The sequence below is a fragment of the Aquarana catesbeiana genome, linkage group LG03 (genome assembly GCF_042186555.1).
Source record: "Aquarana catesbeiana isolate 2022-GZ linkage group LG03, ASM4218655v1, whole genome shotgun sequence".
In the NCBI taxonomy this organism is placed as follows: Eukaryota; Metazoa; Chordata; class Amphibia; order Anura; family Ranidae; genus Aquarana; species Aquarana catesbeiana.
In genome coordinates, this window is record NC_133326.1 from 141906369 (window position 1) to 141926402 (window position 20034).

General features: G+C 42.0%; 1 protein-coding gene across 1 annotated transcript in view; it reads left to right on the forward strand.

Moving 5' to 3' along the window:
• The window catches only part of STRIP2 (striatin interacting protein 2), a 76986-nt gene that overhangs the window by 42065 nt on the left and 14887 nt on the right, over positions 1–20034 (forward strand). Inside the window, exons 14-17 of the mRNA XM_073619350.1 lie at positions 5570–5644; positions 6948–7045; positions 10366–10492; positions 13729–13829. Coding sequence (XP_073475451.1) covers positions 5570–5644; positions 6948–7045; positions 10366–10492; positions 13729–13829 — 401 coding nt within the window. The remainder of the gene's footprint in view (positions 1–5569; positions 5645–6947; positions 7046–10365; positions 10493–13728; positions 13830–20034) is intronic.

Consider the following 20034-nt stretch of genomic DNA (forward strand, 5'->3'; position numbering starts at 1 on the left):
TATCGGTCTATGAACTGGCCCATGAATTCAGGGTCTTTGAATTGTTTCATATTTGCTGCAAGACAAAAACAATATCAGGCTAAACTCTCCTAATCTTATCCCAATATAGGCCTCAATCTCGAATCAGTATAGGCCACTGCTGTCCCAAGTTAAAATGTTATCTTCGCTAGAACGTTCAGCGCTTCCGGTCCTCCTTCTTCCTCCGCACACAGAACGTAGGTACGACACATGCTGTTAGCTTTATATACACTGCGCATGCCTAAAAATGGGCAAGAAATCATAAATTCTGCTAGGGTATGTAAACTTATGAGCACAACTGTAGGTCCTTTCCATATTCTCTTATCAAAAACAGTATGTTCAGCAGTGGCAGCCCATCCATTAGGGGCACCGCCGCCGGCCCCTAATCTACATGCAGGGTGCCGGACGGATAGATTTCAATAGGAGGTTGTTGGGTTTTTTAAAGCACATAATAAGAGCCTGAGGCTAATTGTCTTCAAAAAAGGGTGGGCTCGGGGTGTAGAGCACTGAGCCCACCCAGATGTGTGACAATAGCGAATTAATATTCGCTATTGTCTTCCTGACTCTTCTCCCGGCCAATCGGGAAGCGGGTCCTGAGAACTGATTGGCCAGAGAGTCAGGGGGAGACGACTGGTCGCCGCCGACCATCTCCCGCGCGGGGGGGGGCTTGGGGGTCAAGTTTGTCAGCCGCTACTGATGTTGGGCATCCTGTAATGGTATCTACAAATAAGTGGTACAGAATAAGTAACACTGTGCTTGTGCCATAATTAAGTACCAATCTCATTTACAGCATGCCTAAACTCAAGAACAACATTTTAATTTCTATGTCGGACATCTTCAGAATCCATAATTTGTTATGTCACTTTCAGGTGAATGAATATTTGCCTAAAAAAAAAAAAGGCATTAATCCCTACCCTAACATGACCTCTTCCAGCTCAGCACACCTCATTTTTTGAAGATGATCATGTGCCTTTGAAGTCTCTGAAGATTTTCTCTGCTAAGCCTCATTGTTGCCTCCCTTGGTGGGGAAAAGGATTGGCTTTTCTTGATCAGTCACCTACAGCCCTGGGCCAAGAGGGGACAGTACCCAGCCCACAATATAGATGGGGAAAAACCTGTAAGGTTGCTGGTTGGCACTGGATCCTGCAGGCAGGGAACATTTGGGTACTTTGTATTGAATGATTTGCTGGCAGGGTACTATACAAGTACAGGGCAGTGATCCCCTGCAGGGGTAGTTGAGTTCCTAAGGGCCTCTGGGGGTGTGGACACCGTGATGTGCAAAGATTGGGCTCTTTGAAGCCCTGCAGCAGATGGTGTGTGCCCATGGTATTCTCACCGATCCCCCTCCTCTCCTTTTTATTTTGTCTTACAAGATGCGCCTGCCTCGTTCCCCTGCTCCTTCCATGCCCCCTTCCTTCTTTTTGCCAGTTGGGACAAGCCTTTGTGGTGCAAGCCATGACAAATTACCTATAGGGGGTGGGGTTTGTGATAAGCAGGTGAACTTGAAGATTCCTGCTTCGTTCTGACTCCTTGCACTCATTTAGTGTCTCTACTGTTCCCGGGGTGAACATTCCACTGGGTACTTTGTGTCCAAGAAGGTTTTCTTGTTGGCTGTGGCTGGGCTGTGGGACCAGTTGTCAGATGCTTTGACAGGTACTGGAGAAAGCGGAGGAAGGTGAGACTCAGAGGTTCTTGGCAAAGAAATTCCTCTCTGAAGTAAAGGTTCCCTATGCTTTTGGCCTATTTGTATTGTTCCTAATAGAGCATATACATTTCTTTAATTTCTTGGTAAATTAACCAGTAATCCTGCCAGTTCCCTTTTTAGTTACTTTATCAAATTGACCATACCAAGCATGGAAGAAGGTAATGCTGCACTGTCAGATTGCTTCTAGGAGATGCAGGATGCCATGCCTATGCACAGCTTGCCTGTATCTTCTGTAGTCAGTAAAGGTGCCAAATTTCCCACCCATCCCTGCTAATACTGTGCCTGTGTCCGTGGTCACTTTAGGTGCTCTGCTCTCGTTCTGATTGAAAGCATCTCCCAGCAGGAGCCTCCCTGTCAAAACTGCAAAGAAAACATAATGGGAATATACTTTCACGCTGTGTGAAATCACACTGCCTGCCCACCTGTCTGCCTACTATGTGGTCACATGACCACAGAATATAAAATTAATTACCTGGATAAAGGTTGTGAGGGTGCATTTTGGCATTTCTTCAGTCTGGCATGGAGATGGCACTGGCCTTGTGTTCCATTAAAGGTCAACTTTGTCTATTCTGTTCTCTTCTGTTGGCCTATCGCTTCCCAGAAATGTGCGGGTGCTGGACTTACCGGAGGGCTCACACCTGGAGTCCTTTTGCTAAAGCTCTCCAAGGATCTTCTCCAGCTGGACAATGTCTCCTCAACTTATATTGTGGAAAGTGCCTACCATGTCCCACTGGGAGTGAATCCTGTGGTAAGATTACTTATTTGTGGAGACGTGACCTCATCTTATCTGCAGCACTTACGGAATCACTGCTTTAATTTTGAAAGTAAAATCCTCATGTTGTTACCCAACTTCCCAGCTGAAATACAAAGGTGCCAGAGAACCTTTTTAGAAGAAGAGGGTAAAAAAGGTACTGTATGTAGCGTGATATATCCTAGCAAGCTCAGGGTGGTCTACAAGGGATCAACTACATTTTTTGATACATCTGAGGATGCTAAGTAATGGGTGGACATGGTAAGCCATAATCTACCCTTTTTATAATAAATTGAAGCCAATTGCAAACCTCAGTCCGATTTATTTCTTGTATACATAACTTTTTGGTCACTGATCCCCTGCTCTCCTTTCAATTTGAACCTGTGCTAAGTGATCCGTTCAGTAGCCCTACAAGGGGATCATTTGCTATACAAATCTTCTATCTACAGTCAGATTTGGGTGATGGTTACATATTGAATATCCATAAAGATTAGCTTGCCCGCAGAATATCTCGGCTCCACTATATGACCCCCTCCTATGTTTACCACTACTTTTATTGAAAGAACTCTGCTTTCCCCGGTCAGGAATTGTGCACTACATGTTCATACAGTAACTTATATGATCTTTGAATCTGGCCCCCAATTTGGACCTTAGGGGTGCCTTGAAATTGCTTGTAATTTTTAGACATGCTAGGCCAGTGACGGCGAACCTTGGCACCCCAGATGTTTTGGAACTGTATTTCCCATGATGCTCAACTAGACAGCAGAGTGCATGAGCATGATGGCAAATGTAGTTCCAAAACATCTGGGGTGCCAAGGTTCGCCATCACTGTGCTAGGCCGTGCAGACCTGGCTGCCCAAAGTCCATTCAAACATCTATAAGGCCTCAGAAAATCCAGCTCTTCCGGCCATGAATAAGTGTAGTATTATGGCCTGGGATCAGGCTCAAAGCCAGTGGCTGTAGAAAAGAGGTTCACACAGTAGTGGGCTGGATTAATACAAAGGCAGATCACCATAGCAAATGATGCAGGGTAACCCAAAGAGCAGGGTCTAAGTACTAGCCGGTCTTCACCGAATCTCCTCATGGTGGAGATAGCGGGTCTGGAACAAGCAGAAATGTAGTCGATGAACAAGCAACAAGGTCAGTGATGAGTAGTAGCTAGATAGTATCAGGCAGATTCGTAGTCAGTGGTCTATAACAAGTGGTAGTGAAGATAAGGACAGCAAGTGGTACAGTGAAAAGAGCCAGATCTGGATCCTGACAGTACTCCCCTCCTTCAAGATGGCCAGGTTTGTGATGACATTTCTGGTTAGTGAACAAGCCAAATGTCAGTAATGAATAGTAGCTGGATGGGATCATGTGAAAGCGTAGTCGATGAGCAAGATATTGCATGGAGTACAATAACCTGCCAAACAGGAAATGCAAAGATCTAGCTTAAATAGGAAGTTCATGAGAGGAGCAAAGAGTTCAAGGTTCAACAGAGACATGGTAGAAAGCAGGGGAATGTCCATGCGACTAAAGAAGGAGCCGTTCAGTATTTCAGGTGGCACAGCTGGAAGAGCCAAAGCTAGACACCACAGAGGAACATCCTGACATGTAGAGAGAAATGGTCTCAGGATGTTACAAGCTTAGATAATGACTGGAACGATGGCTGGGATTACCCATTTTTACACTTTAGTCAGAGACAGACTTGTACAATTTTTTAAAGTTTATACATTGCTTTTACCTTACACCAGCACGATTTGGGAAAACTTTCGACCAGCTACTCTAGTAACTGCTGATGTCAAGTGTCTCAATACCCCAAAATCATGGGGTTTGGTTATTAGGCCTCATTGAACCTTTGGCAGTTCGGAAATCATTTAGAACACTACTTGGCCTATTGCTACTTTAGGCCAGGAAAGCATCTGTATTCCATTTGGAAAGCTCCATCTCCTCAAACTTTGGACAAATGGAAAACCTTAGTTTAAGAGTAACTTTAGTTTTGTTGAGAAAAACAATCCCCTCTGGTTGATCGATTTGTACATTGCAAGAACTTTATTAAACTTTGTTGCAGATTCCTACCTGTTTCTGCTCTGAAGAACAAGCTGTTTTTCTATGTCGATGTGCAGGGTGAATCTGAATGAGTGACTTTAATCAGCTGATGCACTTACAGTTTTCAAATAATGAGATTTGCAGTGTCCGCATCCCTTTAGAAATGATTAGGGAGTATCTCATCAAAAATGACGTTTTTGTTGAGGTGGATGCCTAAAATCTGACTTGTCTTAGTGCAGACTTCGAGGAAAATCAGTGAGCCAGCCACTCAAGCAAGAAAATTACATTTCTGCAGGCGTTCCACACACCAGCTGTGTACAGAACACCGCCAGGTTGTCATATAGCATTGAATTTTACAGAAAAAGACAGCACTGCAGTTTGAAAAAGGAAATGTCATTTTTAATAACATTCAATTACAATATGGCTTGTACGGCAGTTGTATATGCTATATTATTTTATATATTTATTTTTTCTAGTTCCTATTTTTTTCCCCCCATGAAAGTGGAGTAACCCTTTAACTCCACTCTGCCTCTATATAGAGCGCCTATAACCTCAGAGGATGCTTTGCCAGATTTCATAAGACATGGTCCCCATTGCAGGAGTTCCCTGACACTGCAACATCAAACTAAAGCTGAAAACACATTATACAATATTTGTTTGATTTTCCTTTTAGATTTACCTTCAACTGTGTAGTGTAAGGGCCTGCATGATTGTATACAAATTGAAAGTGTTTAGGTTTGAACTCCATATCATATGGTTTTGGTAAATCTAAAGGAAAGTTGTACAAGAAAATTGTATAAAGGTTGTATGCTGTGTAGCCAGCTTTAGACTTCCAGGGTTTACATGCTTTCATGAAGACTCTTAAAGTACATTTTCCATTCATGTAGTTGTCGCTAATATTGTACTAATGCTAAAGGGATTTAAGTAATGACATTTAATGACATTTTTTTTCCTTTTGAGCATCACTTGCTGGATGGATAATATCATTTGATATGACAAGTAGAACAGTCTTCCTTAATGTAATTGTTAAACACTACACAAATGATCTTGCTTTAATTTTTTAGGGAGAGGAGGTGGTGGAGGAGACTGCAACAGAATGTCTATATAAAGCCATGTTGTTTAACATACCTCAATACATGGTAAGTTACATAACTTGGGTCAGTGACCAGTGTTTAGAAATCATTTTTGTATATATTGCCTGCAGCTCATTTAGCTTTGGTGTAGAAAGTCTAGATGAAACTATAACTACACAACAAAGTTGATGTGGCTTAATGGGAAGGTATGGGATTGTATTGTGCTGATTTGGTCAACATAAACATGATATTTTTTCCTAATTTAGGTGACATTTATTCTGTACAGTAAGGCTTCCCTGTCATTTGAGTCAGAACTACCATGAGTACAAAGATTTTTGCTTGCACAGCGATTTTTATTCTATTTTTTTTTTTTTTTCCTTTTTCCTATCTGAGCATATCCATCAGTAATTTGAAAATCCTTTAGTGAAGGAACTGAGACAATATTTATTTGTCCTTATTGATATTGCTTAATTTTGTATTAAGCTGGCCACTCAGGTTTAAATCTGATAGTACTTTTGTGATCTAATAATCTTCTTTAGGTTCTCCAGCAGCTATGCATTGCAAGGGCCTACATATAGCGGGTCATTTACGAAAGGCAAATCCACTTTGCACTACAAGTGCAAAGTGCACTTGAAATTGCACTGAAAGTGCACTTGGAAGTGCAGTCGCTGTAGATCCGAGGGGGACATGCAAGGAAGATAAAAAACAGCATTTTAGCTTGCACATGATTGGATGATAAAATCAACAGAGCTTCCCCTCATTTCAGATCTACCCCTCCAGATTTACAGCGACTGCACTTCCAAGTGCACATTGCACTTGTAGTGCTAAATGGATTTGCTTTTCTTAAATAACCCCCATAGATTCCATTTAGTTTTTATTTGGGTAGTCTCTCTTGCTACGCAGTTGTTGGTAAATTGAAACCATTGTACAGTTGGATTATCACAGGTGTAGGCATCTTTGGATTGATATGTTGCATTTCCCTGTGTGAAATGAGTTTTCAAAATTGTGTTGCTTCATGTTTCCAGTTGACAGATAATCGAACTTTTCAGTATCCAAAGTAGTTGTCAGGAACCAAGCAGAATGCTATCTATATGAAACTATGCGGTCTGGTTTTAATCAGACCTTTGCAACTATGATCATTCCGTTGTGTTTCTTGGAAACTTTGATGAGCCCTATTAGTTTCTCATCAGAAATGGAATGATATAAAATGCATGAAGACTTCTATTTGATAACTTATTCCATAACTGTTAATGGATTGGACATGGTTTTTCTCTGTTTGAACTATTCTGTTTAGGGGTTTCTATGCTCTAGAAGAATAAGTGCTGTATATGTGACCCATTATATGTATAAGTTTGTACCTGTTTTGCAGATTGCCTTGTTGAAGATACTTCTGGCAGCTGCTCCAACTTCCAAAGCCAAGACCGACTCCATTAATATTCTGGCTGATGTTTTGCCTGAGGAAATGCCGTGAGTAGTAGTAAAGTGGGGTAAAGCGATCGTATATAAGCAGTGGTCAGCAATGATCTAGTTAATAAAGCTTAGTAAATATGTATAGCCAAGCCTTATACTGCATTGCTTAGACTGAGGGTAGCAGATTAGCTAAAACAAACTTTTGGGCTTTCTTCTGTACATAAGCTGCCTGGCAACATATAGAGCAAGCACTCTAAAAAGCCAGGTCATTGTTTTAGGGGAAACATTTAACCACAGTTGTCTTGCCTGAGCTGTTGTTCATTGTTTCTTGCTCCCCCTTTCCCAATATTGGCTGGTATAACTGTCGGTGACCATTTTGTACGCAAAGTGGCAGGTCACAGCTAAACCATGACAACTATTTCTGTAATGGTGATCCAGCATTTTGGAGTGTTGGATCCTTCTGCAAATTTTACATAGTTACATTGGCCCAAGCTGCACCAATGTAACTATGTATGTGCTATGCCTGTGTTATCCCTGTGGAGTCTGCAAATCATTGTTGTTGGCGCCACTACTGCGCTGATTGCTGCTAGCTTCTAGGCTGCCCTGCTACTTGCTGAACATAGGAGTTTGCTCACTCAGTGTGGGTATGAGGTGGAGATTGTGACAGGAGCACACCCCACTGCGCTACCTCATCCAATCGGATAATGTTTTGCATTCATTGAGAAAATGCAAAGTGTTCCCTGAATGGTGACCCACGGTATATTCGTGTGCCGCTCAGGCTCCATCACTGTGGGGAGTAATGTGGGTGATGCCACGTCTGCTGCAGGAGTGCCAGCAATGATGATGTTCCTCCTGCGCATGGGTACTGGAGACTTCTTCCCGGCAAGGTCCGGCAGTGTCTGCCGGGCATTCACAGCGAATGCGCCGCTGACGTCAGCGGCTGCATGCAAAGTGAATATCTCCTAAACCGTACAGGTTTAGGAGATATTAATTTTGCCTATAGGTAAGCCTTATTATAGGCTTACCTATAGGCAAAAATTTTTTAAAAAATGGGTATACAAACACTTTTTTTTTTCCTGGGGGACAGACTAGGCTTTCTGTTCACAGTATTGTCTTTCAAAAATTATTTTTTTAAATATGTAAAAGACATAAACAAATTTTTTTTTTTTTCTTTTCAATTCCTGTTTTTTAAAAGGAAAATGTTTTACTGTAAGTATAAAGTATACTTTTTTTTTATGAAAAAATGTCTAATTTAAAGTGACACCAAAGCAATTCAAAGTCATTTGCAAATGAGAAACTGGATTTTTCTTTCAGTTTTGAATGTTTTTTTCTTTTATGCAATAGAAAAGTCAAACAAAAGAAAAAATGGAGATAAAAAATATGCAGGGGAGGGGGAAGTTAACTGGGGCTGTTCAGGGTTAATAAGGAGTTTAATAATTTTATTAGATTTAATTTTATTTTTAATATTGTAAACTTGTATGGTTTGTTTGATGTGCATATGATATCCGTTAAAGATCACACATGAATGAAATGGTAAAATACAATGAAGCGATACATTTTACAATGTATTTACTCAATGATGCTTGTAGACTATCTGCATGTGTCTTTTTACACAGGAGCAGGAGGAATTTTGCCAACCACCCAATTCTGCAATCTGTGTAACACAAAGCAATTTCCGGCTGTCAGTTTGACAGTGTGTAATGGCAGCTGAGAGAGTGATGGCAGGGACGAGTAGAACAGAAGATGCTTCCTAAAAACTGAAATTTTAGGAGATATCTCTTGCATTCAAAATCCTCAATTGGTTAAGCACAAATTATTTAAAATCTTGTCAACTGTACCACTTTGTGACCAAAGGCCTTTGAAACCAGAGGCATAATGGTCAGAGAGCTGTTTTTATATATTTTTTTTTCATGACGGTACAGAAATGGTGTGTCTCTGATCACACAGTTGAGACATGTATATTTTTGAGCAGCATTTAGTGAATACTTCTTTATGAAATGAGTGTCATCCACTGTAAACTGCAGCTTCTGGCTCCCAGACAGAGAATGCAGTAGTGTCACTGACAAGATCATTCATGTCAGTGAAGGGTGTGTATGAATGGGTAGACACGTGCTTACTCCCCTGAGCTTTGAGCCCAGTTAATAGTGTATATTTCAGCAGTCAGGTGGAGGAAGAGATTAAACTTGTGCAAAAGGAGTCTGGCAATTTTAAAATTCATCATTGACAGGTGGGTGGAGTTTTAATTTTTTTACTTCAAAAAATGGCCACATTTGCAAGTAATTGTTCAATGGAACAAGTCATTAATCTCTGCTTAAAGTATGTGCTTTGTGTGCAGTGAAATTAGTAACCTATACTGTGGCAGTGACTGTAAAATGTTTAACATCACTACATCAAATATCGGAACTATTTAAAGTGTTACTAAACCCAGCACCCTGCATTTCTATATCTGGTTGGGCGGCACAGTGGTGCAGTGGTTAGCACTCTCGCCTAGCAGTAAAAAGGGTCGCTGGTTCGAATCCCAACCACGACACTACCTGCCTGGAGTTTGCATGTTCTCCCTGTGCCTGCGTGGGTTTCCTCCGGGTACTCCGGTTTCCTCCCACACTCCAAAGACATGCTGGTAGGTTAATTGGCTTCTGTCCAAAATTGGCCCTAGTATATGAATGGGGACCTTGGATTGAGGGTAGGGACTGATGTGAGTGTGCAATGTACAGGGTTAGGAACAAGGGTCAGGGTTGTAGACACACACTCACTCAGGTTGAACTGGATGGACTGGTGTCTTTATTCAACCTTACTAACTATGTAACTATGTAACTATGTAACTATGGTCTCCCACAGTACACACAACATGGAAATGCAATAGTTAAACTGCAAAATACCTTTTCTCATCAGCAGTATATAGCAGTCTTGTGACTTCTATCAGTGTCTGGTTAACGCATGTAGCAGGAGTTTTCATTCTCCCCTGATTGTCCTATGAGGCTTCAGGACCCCTGACCCTCTGGACAGTGCTGATCACATGCACTCTCCCAAGGAAAAAAAAACTCTCTAGCAAACCACACCAAACTGAGCATGTGCAGTTTGCCCCCAAGGCTCTGTTCTTTCAGGAGATGGTTTATGGAACTGCGGAAGAAGGGGAGGATCAGAGAATACAGGATCACACAGCCTTTTTACGCAATGCGCAGGATTGACCCCTTAGGTTCCACAGGGAGTATAGCAAGCATGCTTTACTGCATATAGAGACTGATTTTACTGTTGTGGGTTTAGTAATACTATCAATAGAATCATATTTGTACACCCTTTGTGGGGGGGGGGGCTAGACATTTGTGTTTCATATATTTTCATGTTGGCTGCTTTCGCTTTATATTTTTATCCCCTAGGGTCACTGTGCTGCAAAGCATGAAACTGGGGATCGACGTGAACCGTCACAAAGAGATCATTGTGAAGAGTGTATCTGTGCTGCTGGTACTGATACTCAAACACTTCAAGCTCAACCACATCTACCAGGTATAGCGCCCAGAAATGTGTGACAGTAATACAAATTTCTGTTTTCTACATCTCCTCATTACAAGCCATAGCATTGAGAGGAGTCTGCCTATTTTTTAATAATTAAGTTTGAGAAGTGTAATCTAAAACACTCAAGCTTGTTTTACACATGCCAAAAACTTCATTTATCTTTTAGTGAAAGGCGCTCACAGAATCGTACTAATTGATGACAAGAGCCTGCAATTGTGTGTAATGTTTACTCCACATATGTATGAAGCACTACCCCCATAGGAGCTGCTGAATTATTTCATAATTTCTTTGCACACCTGGAGATGACACACCTCGCTCACCCAGTACTAAAGCTGGCCATACATTTATACAAACTTCTTGTTTAATTTCCTTTTGATTTACCTTAAACCAGTGGCGTAGACAGGGGTCTCGGGGGTCACAATGAAGCCCCTGCTCCAGGGGGCCCATGTGGCTTGTAGAGAGAGGCTGTCAGATCAAACTCCCCATTGTGCATCAGACAGTGTGTTCAGACAGTGAACACACTCAGCAAAGTGATAGTGAAGAAAGGAGAGTACTGTGCTCTCTGCCTCCCCTTACAGTACATTATCCAGCTTTGTGATTTGAAGGTACTGTACTGCTGATTTTTTTTTTTTAAAGGCTGTGTGTGTTTTTGTGATTTGTGTGTGTTTATATCTTTTGTATGTATGTGTGCAGAGCATTCCACCCATCCCATGACACGCTGCAGAGCATTCCACCCATCCCATGACACGCTGCAGAGCATTCCACCCATTCCACCCATCCCATGACACACTGCAGAGTATTTCACTCAGTGGTGTTACTACCAGGGTCAACGATTGCACTTGTGACCAGGCCCTGGTGTTCCGCCACCATTGGGGCTCCAAGAAGGTACGAAGAGAGCCTCCTGCAGAATATGTGAAAGGGTCTCACTACAAGGTCGTAATAAAGGGCTCCACGATGGGAGTAAATGGTCCCAGGCACAGAGGGATGGACCTTGGGACCAGTGGGTCGGAGGGCCCTTCATGTTTTTTTGCACCAGGGCCCTGAAGGTTCTAGTTACATTTCTGCCTCAAACTATGTAGTGCAAGGGCCTGCCTGACTACAAATTGAAAGTGTTTGTTTAGGTTTGACCTCATATTATATTCTTTGCTAAATCTAAGGGAAAAATGTATAACATATGGGCAGCCTTACCAACACCCTTTTGAGGTATTGCAAAGAATCAAGTGTAGCCTAAAAAAAGAAACCATAAACAAGTGTACTTGCACAAACCATCAATAAGGTAATGTTACTCTGAGAGATCTGGTTAAACACCTGCAGTATTCTAACAGTAATTAACGGAATGGCATTTACCTAGCAACAGTATATAAAGAGTCCTAACTTGCTAGAACAGTCCCAGTTTTATCCCAGTGGCCTGACATTGAAAAAACAAAACGTTGGCTGGCAAAGTTGGGGCCCTTGAAGAAAGCACAACAATTCCAAGCAGACAACAGATAAACGTGTATGATATTCGTCTCTTGCCAGTCCTAGGGCACCCTCTTCTTGGTCTTCGGACACTTGCAGTGATTCAGTAAAAGTCCAGTTCAAGTCAGACAGGGATAGAAGTTGCTGATGATCTCTTTCAATTCCACTGAGACAGTCCCTCTTTTCCTTCCTTACAAGTGGTGGGAGTGCTCTTTTTAGTACAGTCTGATCTCACCAGGCACTCAAATAAATAATTCCCTTCCAGGGAGAAGGTTCTTAGTCTGTTTGCGTCTGAGTTCTCACCCAATTGTGGTCAGCTATGGCAGGGATCCATTCATCCAGCAGCAGCTCAGTTCCTTTTTCACACACCTGCTTGCTTCTAGAACCGTCCCCTCACATGTATCATTGCCCAAAGTATGATGTCAGCAGCAATCTATGGTCATCTCTCTTCTCCTGGCAGAACAGCATCAGATAACTCCAACAAACTCTGGCCACACACCACTGTCCCCCCCCTACACTACAACCTTGTGGTGCCCCCTCTCAGCTGCTCGGCACAGGAAAATGGTTTCAGCGGCACATGGTTGCCACAGTGGATTCCTCCATGCACTCTGCAGGCTGATGACACAACAGAGCTTCCTCTCTTCAGCAGCCTAGTTCACCACCCCCTTCCACATTACATCAGCCAATCACCATTCTCCAGACCCATCCTAAATGGTTGCCCCTGCACTGTAGAGACTCCATAGACGAGCAAAGTGGTCTCCATAAAGGGTTAATTTACCTTTACCAAAATCTGTCTATGCAGATAAGAGTCGCTGTAGATGAAAATAACTGTGCAGCTTTGATCAAAATTAAATAATATCCCTTCTGTAGGTGTAGACCGTTTTATGTATCCCATTAAACCTGCCCTAAAAACTCCCAGGACATTGGTAAGTGAGGTCCAGCTGTTACTGTTAATTTTCACTATCGCCTATTATTTCAACTTTGGTCAAATCTGCACAATTTGTTTTTATCTACAGACACCCCTTATCTGCATAGGCAGTTTTTTTTGGTAAGGCCTCATACACACAGGACATTTTGAAAACTCTCCCAGAAGTTTTTCCTCCTGAAAGCAGTGTTTTTGCAGGAAAAAAAACCCTGACGCTTGTAAACGCTTTTACAACCATTTAGGCGCATTTACAGCCCTTAATCACTTGGGTATTAATTGGCCAGAATAATAATATATTCTGGCAATTTAAATAAATTAACGCTCAAGGGCTAAACGAACCTAGCGGCAATGCTCGTTTATAAGCAATTAGAAGCGTCAAATGTTTTCTTTCTGCTCCTAGACACTGTCAATAGGGTTTTTTCTGCCACTAAATGCTGCTAAAAGCCTATGGGTACATGGACTAACGTGCAGGGAAGTTTAGAGGCAGCTGCAAAAATGTCCAGTATACATGAGGCCTGAAGGTGAACTAACCCTTTATAGATGGCTGCTGCACTTCTGCAATAATGAATATTCAGTTTACCCCTGTTCACAGCAACAAAGGAAGGGGTTCCACAGCAGTTACCAGCTATGTGTGTGTGTATATGTGTGTGTGTGTATGTATGTGTATATATGTATATGTATGTATATATGTATATGTATATGTATATATATATATATATATATATATATATATATATATATATATATATAAATTTTTTTTAATATGAAATCCTCACTTTAAATCCTTCTGTATGTGTTGCCCAGCAGTATGTAGCCTTGCTCAGCTATTCTTCTGCTTTTGTAGTTTGAATACATCTCCCAGCACCTGGTGTTTGCTAACTGCATCCCTCTGATCCTGAAATTCTTCAACCAGAACATTATGTCCTACATCTGTGCCAAGAACAGGTGAGAGCAAAATTTTTTTTTTACCAAGATCCTATTTAGTGACATAAATAACATACTGTCTGAGTTGTAAAACGATTTGCTGCTGAGCCAGGGTGTGAAGTCTTTTATCCAAATTTAATTCAAAATTTTAACTGACATATGGTTCTGTGTACTCTAATACCATCCACCAGTGCTTGGATCTATAAAAAAAATGACTGAAGCTGCTGTATCCAAAATTCAATATAAGCACTTGGTACACATTTTAATCAACTCTATACAGTGCTGTTGGTTAGTGTATATAAATCCTATATGCATTCAACTGAAAAAAAACAAAAAACATAGATTATACAATATTGCAAAAATAAAGTGTCCATTTATCAAAATTCCACAAACACTGCGGATATCTCCAACAAATTCAGGCTCTATGCCCTTCAAGCGGAGTTCCACCCAAAAATGGAACTTCCACTTTTCGGAATCCTCCACACACCCCTTCCCCTTCGGTGTCACATTTGGCACCTTTCGGGGGGAGGGCATATACTGATCTAACACAGGTATTTTGCTCCCACTTCTGGGCATAGAAACCCGAGCCACCCACGGGTATCTACGCCACTTCCGGTACCGTACCCCCCCCCCCTGCTGTCTTCTGGAAGACTCGCTGCTCCCAGAAGAAAGACAGCCGGGACCAGTGGTATCGTGCAGCGCGAGTCGCGCATGCGCAGTAGCAGCTTCACTTCCTGATTCCCTTACCGAAGATGGCGGCGGCAGCACCCGAGAGCTGAGGGAGAGATTGGGTGAGGACATCGTGGGCGCCCTGGACAAGTAAGTGTCCTTATTTTAAAAGTCAGCAGCTGCAGTATTTGTAGCTGCTGACTTTACAAAAAAAAAATTCGGCGGAACTCTTTACTACAGTGTCCGTATCATGGATCCCATAAAAGTGCTCTCGTATTCACTTCTTGAATACATGCAGACAGAACGCAGTCTTCCAGTGATTCTCCAACGCAGAGAATTCACCAGATTTATATGACCACTCACTACAGCAATGGTCTTCAAACTGCGGCCCGGGGGCTGGATGTGGCCCATTGCTTGCCTTTTTCTGGCCCTTGGGGCACTATTCTTCTCATCGATACAAGACCTTATTCCTCCTCCTGACACCAATGATGGGGCACAATTCTTTTCACTGACACCAGTCGTGGGTCACGATTTCTCCTTCTGACACGAATGATGGGGGCACTATTCCTTCCTCTGACACCAATAATGGGGCGCTATTCCCCCCCCCCCCCCCCGACACCAGTAGTGGGGCACTAGGCCTCCCACTGGCACCAGTGATGGGGCACTATGCCTCCCACTGGCACCAGGGATGGGCACTATGCCTTCTCGCACCAAAGTTGCTGTTTATTTTCTTTACTTCTACTGGCCATAGTCCGTCCATCATAAAGTCTCAAGGACAGTAAAATGGCCCTTAGTTTAGAAAGTTTGGAGACAAGTGATTTTATGTCAAAATAGAGGAAGACCGCCATAGTGTGAAACCTTTAAAAAACTAAATTTTTCCATAAGCCACTTTTCACATTGCCTACACGCATTAAAAAGTGCTATGCCTTGCACTGAGGTGTATTAGCTTGTTTGCTGACATCAAGAGTACTAGGGTACCATCTCTATATGCTGTGGCCACGAGCGGTCCCTTCCTACTCTTCCCTGGGTGTATAATGTGTCACTTTTGGGTGTAGTGTGGAAGGGGACCGCTCATGGCCACAGGATATGGATCAGTACTCTTGATGTCCGCAAACAAGGGAATGTATCTTAGTGTAAGGCATAGCACTTCTTTCTTTTTTCTTTTTTTTTTTTTATATTTTTTATTAAAAGTTTTTTTTACATATGTTTTTTTTGTTTTTTTTTGTTTTTTTTGATACATACAACCAAAACAGTTGGCACTGTAAAACAGGAGGGTTCACGTTACAAAGATGTTACAACTGATCACACATCTTTTACAGAATTATTTGCATACTTCTAATGATTCTTGCTGCTCGTATAATATAACGAGCAGTAACATGTTAACGCACATGTCAATGTCCATCGCTTATGAACAATATATACAGCATGTATAAAAAAACACAGCATTTTTACTACCAGTAGCTAGGTATACTTCGAGAAACCATAGATGCAGCCCTATACCAGTGCCACTAAACCAAAACTAAAACCAGACTTGCAACTTTTTTTTTTTTAAGCCTGATAACTGTATATCTTTCACAGTCCGAACAAATCAAAATTATTTTGGTTTTTGCCCCCCTACACATGTCTGCAGCACTATGATATGCCTTGCAGAATCTGCAGGGAGACGAGGGCCATTGGAGCCAACCCTGGTACTTAAATCCAAGGGTCCCGTAGTTTATTAAATTTAAAAGGGGTACCTCTAGATTTCAAGATATGCCTTTCCTTGAGTAAGGTAGTATTTACTTGGGTGCACCACTCCTCAAACTTAAGAGGGAGAGGGGCTATCCAATACATTTACGTGCCAAACACAACGGGGTGTAAATAGTTCTTCAACAAGAAACCCTAGAACATACGTCAGAAGGTCATTTTGAATAGAGACCTGAAAAGCTTGATAACTGATATTTTTTTCCAATATCTTACAAGCTTGGGGCGCCTCCAGAACATATGCAGATGGTCAGCTGGAGTACCCCCACATCTGGGACAGTACTCTCTACAATGCCATTAAAATGGCTTGAGGGGGGTTCTATGAACCTGATGAATAACAAAAAGTTGTGACAAACGCTGAGTTGGGGAAATTGAGACCAATGGGACCTGTTCTAAAATAGACTGCCATATTTCACCATCTACTGTTGGGATATCAGATGACCAGTCCCTTGTGCCTTGAACCTGCACTGTACTTTGATAACAGTGCACCAATGACCCGTAGAGCGAGGATATAAGACCTTTTTTATCAGTAACATTAGCTATTTGAACAATTAGTGGGGTATCGATCTGTTTAAAGAATGTGGAACTAGCCTGAGTAAAAAGTGCATGGTGAAGCTGGAGGTATTGAAAAAAAAAGCAGGAATTGGGGACACTGAACTCTTCCTGTAAGTCTGTGAACAGGATAAGAGCACTACCATATACTAATACATCACCAAATAAATCATAAAAATTCATATCAAATCTAAAATAACAATATATAAAGACCATAAATTCCAGTGAACAAATAAATATATAACGTTCATGTGAATCCAAGTAGGTTTTTTTCCAGTGCAACCTCAACTTAATTGGATATGCAGTATAAAGTGGCAAGACAAACATCAGTGCAAAATCCGTGCTCCCCTCTGTGTGCCCTCTCACTCACCAGAGATCCAGGACTCCCATAACAGAAGTCGAATGCACTTTGAGAGGGTGGCTGGGCTTGGTAGTCCCACTGGCTGTATCACTGCGGCTTGCATTGTCCTCGCTGGGCCATCAGAAATTCCGGAATCCCACTGAGAAGTGTGAAAACGATATGAGGACTGCTGGGCTCTGTGGTCCCGCAGGCTGTAACTCCAGCTACAAAAGGTGTTGTCCTCAACGAACTTCCAGGGATGGGTACAAATTACAAAAGAAGCTATATAGCGTAATTCTGTATACTGTATAAAATCCAAACTATCAGATAATCCACTCCTTATTAAAACATTAAAAACAGGGGTCTTCAAACTACGGCCCTCCAGTTCAGGAACTACAATTCCCATCATGCCTTGTCATGTCTGTGAATGTCAGAGTTTTACAATGCCTCATGGGATGTGTAGTTCCACAACAGCTGGAGGGCCGTAGTTTGAAGCCTTTTTTGAGGCCTTTCACTGCCAGATCCGTTTTTGCGTTTTTTGCATGTTTAAAAAATTATTTTAGGCCTGAAGATTACACAAAACCCAAACTAATTGTATATTTTCTGAAAGCATATACTCTAGAGATTAAAATAGTGGTAGTTCCATTTTTTTTTAGGTCACACGATATTACCGCAAAGGTCTAGAAAACGCAAAATTTCAGTAAAAAACACACAAGCGTGAATTTTAGGGCAAACAAACGCAATAAGTCACCCAAACTTTTAGTAAAATATATAAAAGGCGAGGTTGCATCGAGTAAATAGATACTCAACACGCCAAACCTTACATTTTTGTGTGCCCAGGAAATTGTGTATATGTGGGGTGGTTTTATGTGCTTGGGTGTAACTTCTTTTTTATTTTTTTACTTTTTGTCCCCTTTGTGATGGGGGGGGTCACCTATATAATGATTTTTAGGTGACAGGTTCTCTTTTTTGAGAACCTGTGCTCCACTAAATGTTTTGTAATGCAGATTGCATTGCAAAACATTATTTCCGGGCTGAGCTAGCCAGGGACACCGAGAACTTCACCCAGAAGTGACATCAGAGACGACGCTTTTCGGGTCACAAGAAGAAGGGAAAGCAGAGCACCAATAGATAGATTCATGCATTGCTTAAATCTATCTATGGCCACCGCTGCCACCCCCTAGTCAGGCACCCGGCCCCTTTTTAGAGCCATAGGCATCAAAAAGTGACCTGCGAGCGCTAGGTCGCTCAGCTTTGTTAGAAAAGCGAATGAATATTACCCGTCACCTGATTGGCTGAAACGACAGACGCTGTGATTGGACGGCTGTCAGCCGTCCAATCATAGCAGAGGACATGAAGAGAGAATGGAAGAAGACATCGAGGAGCTGTCCCACCAAGACAGGGTAAGTGCAGATGGCATGGGACACAGTGGGAGCATTTGATGGGGCACAGTGGCGGCAATTGATGGGCACAGTGGCAGCTGCAATTGGGGTTTTTTTTTTCAGAATTTTTCAGTTTGTGCCCCCCAAAAAATTTTGAGCACCAGCCGCCACTGCTCTAAACATCCGAAGAGATATGTAGTTTTTTTCCAGCATCCTCCCTCCTATGATCTAGAATTTTATATTAAATAAATAAATAAAATATAATTTTACAAGGCCTCTGGGAGGTGAGATTTCAGTACTTGAGTTCAGGTCTTCACATCTGCTGTAGATATTACAGTGGGTGCCACACGCACTTATGGACTTTTAGTTTATTTTACATATTGTAGGGATTTTCGTTCACATCCTGTCCACAAGACACAACAGGAGGTATGTGGAAATACCTCCAAAGGAAGGAGAAATACCTCTCGTAGACTGGTGGTGTCATAACCGGTTCTCCTTTGTAAGGATTCCCTCTAATTCTGTTCTGGTACAAATGTAAAAAATTGAATTTCACATTACATTCTGTTCCAGTGACAACTGTCCCGAGTGCAGTTTCCCAATGGGGACACAGGCGGCAAAAAAATAAAAGTACTAGACATGAGTTCTAACTGGTCCTAAATTAGATCAGCCTCACAAGGGAGAGTTGGGTATGTTTTACTAATTTGAAATGCAAAGAAAGAAAAGTGCTGAAATCTCTCTAGTGCCTTATTCCATTTATACCATCCATTTCAATGAAGTATGCCCAGGGCTTGGTGTATTTAAAACTCCAAAATGTATGTATTGCAGCTGATCAGTCCTTTGATGTGCCGATTCATGGGGAAATGGATTGGAGAGTTGTACTGAATGTTTGTTTTTTAACCCCTAAAGTGTATCCAAACCCAAGAACAAAGTTGTATATTGCAGCTTACTAGTCCTTAGATGTGTGGTGACTACATTGGTTTTTATTTTCTGACTTTTTTTTTTTTTTATTTCACCTGGTGAACCTGCCAGTAAATACTTGTTTAGACTTGGCAGGTGTTAACACATGCTTGAACCATATTTATAGCACAAAAAGTGTATGAGCTACTTTGCCATCCATAGGGCAGCCCAGTGAAATAAATGGGCTGCCCTGTGCATATAGTGTGATGATGTGCAAAAAACCTGTGACCTGTTAGAGAAACTGCAGGCTTTACAAAAGAGCCTTGTTTACAGCAGACCAACTGCCTTTCTTCTGAACAAGGCAGTATACCTTTAAAATGTTCCACTGCAAAGAGCAGCTCCAATCCTCCTCTTCTCAGGTCCCTCACCGGCATTGCTGGCCCCTCCCTTCTGCCGAGTGTCCCCAGAACAAGCTGCTTGCAATGGGAGCGCCCCAACAGGCTCGCTCCCAAGCCGCGATTCTGCATGTTCATTCACAGACAGAGCTGCGGTCCGTCCTGTCCCGTCTTTCTCCTCTTTGGCTCACTGGCTGTAATTGACAGCAGCGGGAGCCAATGGATCCCACTGCTGTCTCAACCAACCA